General features: G+C 30.9%; 1 protein-coding gene across 1 annotated transcript in view; it reads left to right on the plus strand.

The window, feature by feature from the left end:
• Positions 1-10,256, plus strand: part of LOC117241997 (serine-rich adhesin for platelets) — a 132,505-nt gene extending 122,249 nt beyond the window's left edge. The window contains exons 10-16 of the mRNA XM_033508322.1: positions 7,312-7,449; positions 7,673-7,825; positions 7,902-8,080; positions 8,163-8,366; positions 8,449-8,595; positions 8,768-8,861; positions 8,964-10,256. Of these exons, the coding sequence (XP_033364213.1) occupies positions 7,312-7,449; positions 7,673-7,825; positions 7,902-8,080; positions 8,163-8,366; positions 8,449-8,595; positions 8,768-8,861; positions 8,964-9,244 (1,196 nt within the window). The 3' untranslated portion in view covers positions 9,245-10,256. The remainder of the gene's footprint in view (positions 1-7,311; positions 7,450-7,672; positions 7,826-7,901; positions 8,081-8,162; positions 8,367-8,448; positions 8,596-8,767; positions 8,862-8,963) is intronic.

Here is a 10,256-nt window from a genome sequence, read left to right on the forward strand (position 1 = left end):
ACGCATCCTCGAAAATTTGCAGACAAATTGCTTCGCCTCCCAAACTATTCCAACATATTAAATATTTCTATTATTTTCAACTACAAATGAAATATATCTTCTATTTTTTTATTTTTTATTATTAAATATAGCTTAAATTATCCCTCAAAACTTTTATTTTTCCAATTAATAATATCGCAATAAGATATTAGAATATTATAGTAAAAATGTAGTACTTCTTGGGTACCAGTAAAAATTCACATGTTTCAGTAGACTGGTAGACTCGAGGAGGAAGTTATCATTTATAAAAAAAGTATTTGTTATCCTAACAATAAAGTTGGATACTTACAGAAATATCTATAAATCTTCGAAACATTATTCAACCAAATAATTGGATCATAAATTACAATGTAAAAGGTCTGCGCATCAAATTCGAAGTTCGCCAAGTTACTTTTTGCCATGATTCGTCCAACAGCTCAAGTGTCATGGACCAAGTAAACTCTATTTCGATCCTCGGTTTTATCAGAACTCAGATCAATTTATTTGCATCCTCGATGAATTTTTCGCCACCAGCAAAAACATCCTAAATTTTAACGAACAGAATTGAAATTTCATCTCGCGATTAACATTTAGTAGTTTTTAATTTCACTTTAATTTCAATTCGGTATCGAAGATTCATTTGAAAAATTGCTGTAATTCTTTCAGCCGAAATATCGATTTCTTTATAACGTTTTTTTTTTTTTTAAATAACTTTGCCTCTTTGCCTAAACTTTAAATCAAGTAAATGTTTTTCTGTTATTTAATCAATTGAATTTTTTGCATTATTCTTTATCATAGATTCAATATTTCAGCTTTCCAAGCAAAGGATAACATATTATGTAGTGCTAAAAATCGCAGTATAAGTAAAAAAACAAGGCTATCTTGTAGCCTTTTGGAAAAATACTAAACATGCTTCAATCCAGGAAATTTTATTTTATCTAATTTTAAAACTTGGAGATAATTATAGGAATTATTATTATAGATTAATATCTATAATTCTCGTTAATTTTCATTAATATCTAAATTATAATGCCTACATACTTTTATGTTATCGATAGATAACTACTGATTTATTTTTGCATCATTGCCAATTGTTATTTGATCTTTTTTATTATTCTACAACTGTCGATATTCGAATTTTATTACATTTGTTTCCCTCCTTATAATTTTTAAAATTACAAATCTTAGTAAATGTATAGTTCACATTTCATTTTTTAGATATAATTGTAGACTGAAAAAGCTGTAAAAAAGCTTTTATGAAAATATAGTATGATATTATCTCTCTTCTGCAATAATCCCCGAGCAAAATTGGGGAAAGGTCTATTGTGTAAAGCAAATCCGTATAATTAATCATAATCGAAAAACTCGGTGGAATTCAATTTGAGCCTCGTAAAACATTCTCTCTTTTGTGTATGTGTGTGTGTATCGCCACTTCCTTCTTGTTACGACATTATAGATTACCGAAAATAATATTTTCCTTTTATCCTCATTAGCATCGTGGATATTATAATCAGACGAAGAATTCATCTGACAACTCAAAAGTCGGTCTAACTTCCTAGTCAATGTACATGGAGAAACCAAATACAAATACAATACATAGAGAACTTGAGTTCTGTGTTTAGTTGGTTTCGTAGAATGAATTTACTGATTAAATATCGAACATTTTGAACCAGTTTCGTTCAAATTTAGCAACTATTGACAGAATGATTTGGAATTATGAAATCCCGTTTCAATAATATACAGATACATATACATCATACAATGATTAATTTAATTCTCGCACTTTTTACTAGTCATAGTAACGTCGCAATCAAACGTCTAAACATGGAATAAAATTTCCCGAAAAGGAAAGAGGAAAGAAAAACTAAATGTATGCATTAGAACAAATATAGATATAATTAATGAAAATTATTTCAATAAGAAAAAGGGCTTGGTCATTGATTTAAATCGCCAAGATAGGCGTTTCGATGATGAAATCTCGAACAAGTTGTGGTTCGAGTAGATAGTGAATCGGTAGTACGATAGAAATTTTCGAGGCGATGTCACCGCGGACAGAATCAATATCAGGGGCAAAAGTCCGGTCACGGAAAGTGACGATGGAAAATAATGCTGGCCCTGCATTATTACTCGAATGCTAAGGGAGTCGGTGCCACGTTGAGGAAGGTCACGGGTGCCTGGTGGAGTGAAGACGGTGATCCTGTTTACTCGAAAGATCTCATCAAGGAGTTTGAAGTGGAGAATCCACCGCTCGAGGATGAGCTCGCTTGGATTCTCAAAAAAGGTATTTCGCTATCCGACGCTTGATATTTCGAGTTCCGAGTGTCGTTTCCAATAGGAGTTTATATCGTTATGAGTGAACGTTATCGTTGATAGAATTGTTACTGACGTTTGTCGTAATTTGAAACCGTACAATACCCGATGGATGAGACCATTTTATGTGAATTTTTCGTTTAATCTGTTATCCGGGTCAACTGTTAATTAGAAACTCGTATGAACATGAAATTGGAAATTAATCAAGACAAATCAATTTTAGTGCCTCCAAATTTAATAATTGGGAAGTTTTTTTCACCACGCTGTTAAAACATCACGCTTTGATAAACTATACATTAGAGAAATCAAATTTTCAATAATTGTATCTAGAAAGAGAGATAGGCACCGCTAACGAGAAAATATTGAAGTACAGAATGCAGAATTCAATAGTATAAGATTCAACTCTGCAACTGGAATTGTCGACAGACTGTAACTTGTAGCGACTACTGGAGGGTAAAATGTCATTCTAATTCACAGATTTCATACAAATCATTTTAACGTCAAGAGTATTTTCAAATTACGGCAATTTCCTGACTGGAGAATTGGCGTAATAACCACGACGTAGTTATCATTCTGACTTTTATTCCTTGTATTTGACCGTGCAAAACGAAAAACAGGAAAATCGATGTAACGCATGTGACGCATGTGATGCGTTCAGACCGTTGCACGTCGCGTCGCGTTGCAAAGCGTGAACAGGTACCTACCTATTCCGAGCATTAAACATGTTAAGGACATTGTAGTTATTAGCGTTTCTAAATTGGTATATAGTGAAAATATGTACATAGTTACACATGTATATTTACAGTTTCGGATAATATTTAAAATTTCTTTTAAGTTTAATCTATTTAAATTTTAAAAATTTGTTTGACAATGTGAACAATTTTTAATGCAAATACATTTTGCATATTTTGTTCGTGATTATTAGGGAAATCTGCAAATTGTTAAACACAAAACAATTTTCGTATATCTTTATGATTTTTTGCAGAAGTAGAAATATTGGGTTGGCAACTAAGTGATTGCGGATTTTGTCATTAAGTGGTATTGATAAAATCCGCAATCACTTAGTTGCCAACCCAATATCAGATCAAAAGATGATTTAACGATGGCTTTGAGAGTTTCGTGACGTCATAATTGAATACTCATTTTGAGAAACTGTTTTTTGTTAACTATACTGACGCGTTTCCCAGCCGATTCACCATCACTCTCTTCATCAGTATATTTAAAACACGATGACGACGAACGACAGGTTAACTGTACTGCACAGTCTGCACCAGTCAGTAGCTTCATGATCTTTGTACAGAAAGCCCGTGTAGTGAACGTTTCTCTAACCAGCACGCGTACAATTTATTCCAGCATAGTAAGCGAGCCTTCGTCAGTATATTTATAATTCACATTTAATCAAAATCTAAATTCTTAAATCTACTATACAATCACCTTATCAAAAGATAGTTTCACCTATTGTTATCCAAGCAGAGAAACATCCGTTTGGCCAAGGTTTCGTCAATTTTTACGCGTTCAGTTCATTCAGTTCATCACACAGTTCCTCGCACTTATCATTGTTTTCGTTAGTGTATTTGTACTTTAGTCTCTGGTACAAAATAACGATTTGAATTTACAACGCGATCTTTTTAACGATAGATAGATGCATGTTCCCTTTACAGAGAATTCGTTTAACGAAGAATTTATTTTTATGTATGATGATTTTTACTCGATATTCCATATTCAATTTATTACACGTTTTACGAGTCGTTGGTATACTTACAGTTGACCTCACAATCAGCAAATAGAATCTTTATTTTCCCATGCAATTCTATTATCAACCAATCGATTCGTAATCGTTTATCCGTTTTATACGCGTAGTAAAATTGAACGAAAACGGAAGGACAAACAAATAATATGAAATGTAATGGAATAGCTTAAAAAAAATGATCTCTGCTATAGTGATGTAGAAAATATATTTTAATGAATGTTTTGTATGTTTTGTATAATACGTATGTTTATAAATACTTGGAAAGTCTATGTTACTTGTGAAAGAATCTCTCGTGTGATTCAAAGTTAGTGTTAATATCAGTGAATTAAAAGTGTTAATTCTCAAAATTAGTATTACATATTTATCATATATACATGTATATGGTTTATATGTGTACGGTGAATGTCGGTGCTACGGCCTTGATTTTTCTGTAATTTACAATTAATCGAGGAAACGAGTTTTTTATTCAACCATATATGTCACGTAACATACAGTGACTCACGAAATATGTACATGAATACATATAAGAATTTTTTACGAATATATTGTATGTAGGTATATAGAAGTCAGAAGATATGTATTTAGCAAATGTATTTAGTAAAAAATTAGTATACAACATGAATAGTCATTCTAAACCTGTAATATACAGTGTCAATCAAAGATTTCAATAAGTATCTGAATACTTTTGATTAAAGAGAATTAGTTGAATTTCATTTAACTTGTAGCAAAATAATTATTATAACGTATTAGTGAACAGTGTACAGGAAGACGACTTTAATTTATTATTCATTTATGCACTTCTAATTACCTTTAAGGTGGAAGAAAGTTATCGTGTTAAGGAAAAAAGGTGATCAGATTCATGAAGGATACATATAATCTGAATGGCGGGAATTTAACTGGAATTTTGTTCACTTCATATGACACCCACAGATCCATTTTATTCTATCACAAGCTGTTATTCAACGGCACTTCATCCTATTGACACTGTTGTTACAGTTCTCCCAGTTTCGTGATTGTTTTTTTCCCCGTCTCATAGTATTTTTACTCTTTTTCTCTTCCATGCTGCTGCTATGTTCTCTTAGATCTTGTATATTTGCGTCCTCGAGAACTTTCCTCGCTTTTCGCCCCTTTTTCTCTTTTCCTTCTTTTCTGTTTCTCTCTCTCTCTCTCTCTCTCTCTCTCCCTCCCTCCCTCCCTCCCTCCCTCCCTCCCTCCTGTTATTCATTGTGATTTTGCACGTCCTCGAAAAAGCTGTTGCTTGCTTTTCAAGGGTGAACAAAATGGTAAAAATGGTAAGTGTTTCGTTTCATATTCTGTTCCCGATATTAAAACATGTTGTTCAATCTGTACTTCATTGATTCGTACTTATTACGTTTAAGACGTTACGTTTATTTTTATCTTTAGTTTTCAAATTTTCATTTGAATTTCAATACATTTTATTTTCAAATCTCACGTCAACTCATATCGCGTTTGTTGGAAAAATTTCATAGACTTTCTATTGGTATGTCTATTATTTCTTATAATCTTGATAATTGTTATCTGATATATCTATGTACTGTTCTTTTCAACGGTTTAATAGCAAAGTGTCTTTCTTTTTCAAAAGTTAGTTAACATAGCAATATCTCGAGTGTGTTATTATCTTAAAGTTAAAGTAAAGTTCTTAGTACATTACTACTTCTTATTTCACTACTATTAATACTTTAATAATGGGATTGTTCGAGAAAACATTATTAACACATTTAGGCTATGTAAAAGTACACATGTACGTCTTTTGTATATTATCATTTAAACACTGGTTACATAAAAGTATCTCTTTTTATATAAAATTGTTGTATTTTGATTAGAAATTGAATACTTCAGAAAAACTTGTTATAATATTAATATATCAATATAAAAAATGATAACGACGAGAGTATGTTCATATATTTTTTCAATATTATTATGAAAATATTGTTTTACTACATTAATAGTGATATTATTCAAAGAGAGATAAGAGAAATTATCTTAAAATACAATATAATATTGCATAAAATGAAAAAAGAAATTAATTTATATTTTATATTTCATACTTTTTTATGAAACCATAATTAGATACATGTAACGTCTGAATTGATATGACATACATTCATTTATTCGCGTCATAAAATTTTTAATATCTGAAGCAAAATTATTTCTATTATTTCCCTCATTCATTACCCTCTCTTTTCTCATTTCGTTTATTACGAAATAAATATCATACATATGAAAACAGTTAATAATCGTCATAATGCATGGAAACTTTACAGCGAAACAGCATACATATGTATATACTCTAGCTCTGAGTAATGGAATTCTAGGCTACGTGTTGCTAACGTTATACCTTACTTCCTTGTTATTAGAAGTAACTGCGTATATTACGTGATGTAACAACAAATAAGTAGTACACTGATATACAGAATGTTTCATTTATTTCGAATTCTTAAATATCATGTTATATACTTCTATCAATGAAAAAATTGTATCAGAACAAAATTAGTTGATTCAAAATATTATGATATTTTGATTTATATATGCAAAACAATATTCTTGTATTTACATTCTGTTTGTTTTTTATATGATAAGCTCTACAAAATTAAGGTTAATATCATTTAAACTTAAACTAATTTTTATGCATTGTGAAGTAACTAACAAGCAACACTGTTTAACTGATAATGGCATCACGCAGATTTTGTCATATTAATTAAAAGTATACTACTTATAAAAACTTGGAAAAATTTAAACAAAAAATTTTCATGATACTCAGTACACATTTCTAATAAGCGATTCTCTCGTATGTTTGTTATTTTGACATAACTGTATTTCATATTTGTTATATATATTCAAAGGTAGCGCCAAGACTTTTGATTCGGCGCCGAATTGTGTTACCATAACCTATCATAATATAGTCACAACCACGGAATCACGGTCGTGGTCATAGCCATAACAGTTATATCTATAATATAGGTCGTACTCGCAAGTATGAAAAGTATCATTTTATCAAGATTAAACTATTTGAGTATGTAAAAGTGTCAAGTGTCAACTTTTTTGTTATGTAGATTAAATGTTATAATAATTCGTTCCGGCTGATAAGGCTTGAAAGTAATTCGAAAAATATTGTGTAAATTGTAAGAACATTGTGACATCGCATGAAAAAATAAAGATGCTACGTCGTAACCAAAAAGCGTTACTCTACTGTGAACTATTTGGACTTTCAGAGGAGGACGAATCACAGATTTTCGTAAAGTTCTTCAAATTTCACAAGTGTTATGATCTAATACCAACCAGCGCTAAATTAGTTGTTTTTGATACGCACCTCCTCGTCAAGAAGGCCTTCTTTGCTCTCGTCTACAATGGTAAGTTGCAAAATTATATATATTTGTATAGCATTTTAATGATCATTATTTCATTTCATTGCACAAAATCAATTTTTTGTTATGGGAAACATTTACATTTACTGCATGCAGTATGATTTAATACATTTGTAAATATTTAACAAATTATTTTTGATATTTTTGTATTTATTACTGATAAAATTATTTATTTTATCGTATATTACATAAATAACTTTATATACAGGTGTGAGAGCTGCACCACTATGGGACAGTTCAAGACAAGAATTTGTTGGAATGCTAACTATAACAGACTTTATAAAAATCTTACAGATGTACTATACCAGCCCATCTGTAACAATGGATGAATTAGAAGAACATGAATTAGATACATGGAGAAGTAAATATTTTTTATCGATAGATGTATAGATTATATATGTTCAAAGATATAAATATTTGAAATTTTATCATTTTAGAAGTCTTGAAAGATCAAGTGCATCCATTAGTGAGTATTGGCCCAGATGCATCTTTATACGAGGCCATTAAAACTCTAATTCAAAATAGAATTCATCGTTTGCCTGTGATAGATCCAGATACTGGAAATGTTCTCTATATTTTGACACACAAACGAATCCTTAGGTTCCTGTTTCTTTATGTAAGTATGAAACAAAAAGAATTATAAAATCAGAGGAACTACTTATCGGCATATATATCTTATTTGAATAATTCATTAACAGATACACGAGCTACCAAAACCATCTTTCACCAGTAAAACATTGAGGGATCTAAGGATAGGTACCTTTGAGAACATAGAAACAGCAACAGAAGAAACTAGCATAATTTTAGCTTTAAAGAAATTTGTTGAAAGGAGAGTTTCTGCATTACCAATTATTGACACTGAAGGAAAGTTGGTTAATATTTATTCAAAGTTTGATGTTATTGTAAGTGAATTTTATAAGTCTCAAATACTATACTTTTATTTTTAATAATATTACCTAATACGTTATTTTTGTATTTTCACAGAACTTAGCTGCAGAAAAAACGTATAATAATTTAGATATTTCATTAAGAGAAGCAAATGAGCATCGTAATGAATGGTTTGAAGGAGTTCAAAGTTGTAAATTAGATGAAACCCTATTTACTATTATGGAGAGAATTGTTAGAGCAGAGGTATAATCTTCATATTTTTCATATTAAAAGAATATGTTAGAAATGATTATTGATTGTTCATTGCAGTACATTTTAAATAGAACAGAGCTTATAATTATTTAATTTTGTAGTATAATGTACTATTTTATATAACTGTGAATATATATAAATAAGTCATGTAAAACTTTTTTAGGTTCATAGGTTAGTAGTGGTTGATGATGATGATAAAGTGATCGGTATAATTTCTCTATCCGACTTACTCTTCTACCTCGTTCTTAGGCCTTGTGGTAAGAATATATCTTAATTTACATTTTTTCGAGACAAAAATACACAGCAGTAATATTATTAAGATTAAAAGGTATTAATAACAAACAAATATCAATGCTTAGGTGAAGATGGCAGTAGCAACAAAGATAGTTCTGTATCGTTAAGAGCACAGGATTCTATGTCAAAGGCTCCGAGTTCTGTGCAATCGGAGGCTTCCATTCCTGATGGTGAAGTAGAAGCTGAACAAGATACAGCTGAAGTAAACCAATCCGAAGAAGCACCCGCAACACCTAGTCCACCGCTGAGTCCTGCAGCATCAGATATTTCTGAACCTCAGTCAACTTTAGTAAATCAGTCTCAAGAATCTGCATGGCGAGAAGTAGCCGTATCAGGAGGAGATTGAGCCAATATTATCTTAACATGCCATTAAGCATGAAATTGTGAATCAATTGTTTGACTATAACGTCAAACCGTTATAAGATAACGACATTAAGCAGTGTACGACTGAGCTTGTTTTTCGTTTGTTCTTAATGCTTGCGTGTACAATGCTTAAGAACTTAGGAAAAATATGCGAAAAATTGTTCTTCGCTCGTTCAATCAATTTACGTCACAAAACTAACTGTTATCTAAAATAATGTAATCGTGTTGAAATATAATCGCGTGAAAATGATGAAATGAATTTCACTGGACGCGACAAAACGATAATGCAATGCTCTATACTGTATAAAATAATTAAACTTAATTTTTTATGGTACAAATGCTACTCAGCGTAAACGTTCGAGCTTCTTGCCAGGAACGATTGCTACGCCATTATCTACTCAGGGTATTATATTCTGTACACCCTTTCTTCAATCGTACACTGGGAATGTTTCAGTAGAATTTTCGAGGAAACAAATAGTAGTTTCTTGCATCCTTTAGATTTATGATGTTACTACGCTCCTAATACTGGTATCCTTGTATTTTATTTCAAATCAAAGATTATGAAGTAATTTACTTTACTCATATAGTATAGAAAAATGTGCAGAAGACATAAAACAGAATAGTCGTATGTCAAAGAGTGCTCCATAATTAATAAATATGGACCTCGTTTTTACAGAGGCCTTCCATGCTTTCTCCTGACAGGAACGAAATACAGTGTTAAGCAAACGTCTAAACATGTACATATATCCTGTATGTTTATCTATAAAAAAGCTTCTTATCCATGAACTGTCACGTTGGATGTCTGAATATTAGAAACTGATATGCATAATAAACGATTTTCTTTTAAACGATTGCACAGCATGTGATATTTTTAAAAAACGAAAAAAAAAAGAGAAAAACATGGTGCTTTTGATCTTGCGTTAACTCTGATATAACGATAAAATGGAAGTAGTGTGCAGATAATGAATAACAAACAATAAAATACATAGGTAGTA

The sequence above is a fragment of the Bombus vosnesenskii genome, unplaced genomic scaffold (assembly GCF_011952255.1).
Source record: "Bombus vosnesenskii isolate JDL3184/JDL3185 unplaced genomic scaffold, Bvos_JDL3184-5_v1.1 scf7180000016262, whole genome shotgun sequence".
Classification (NCBI taxonomy): domain Eukaryota; kingdom Metazoa; phylum Arthropoda; class Insecta; order Hymenoptera; family Apidae; genus Bombus; species Bombus vosnesenskii.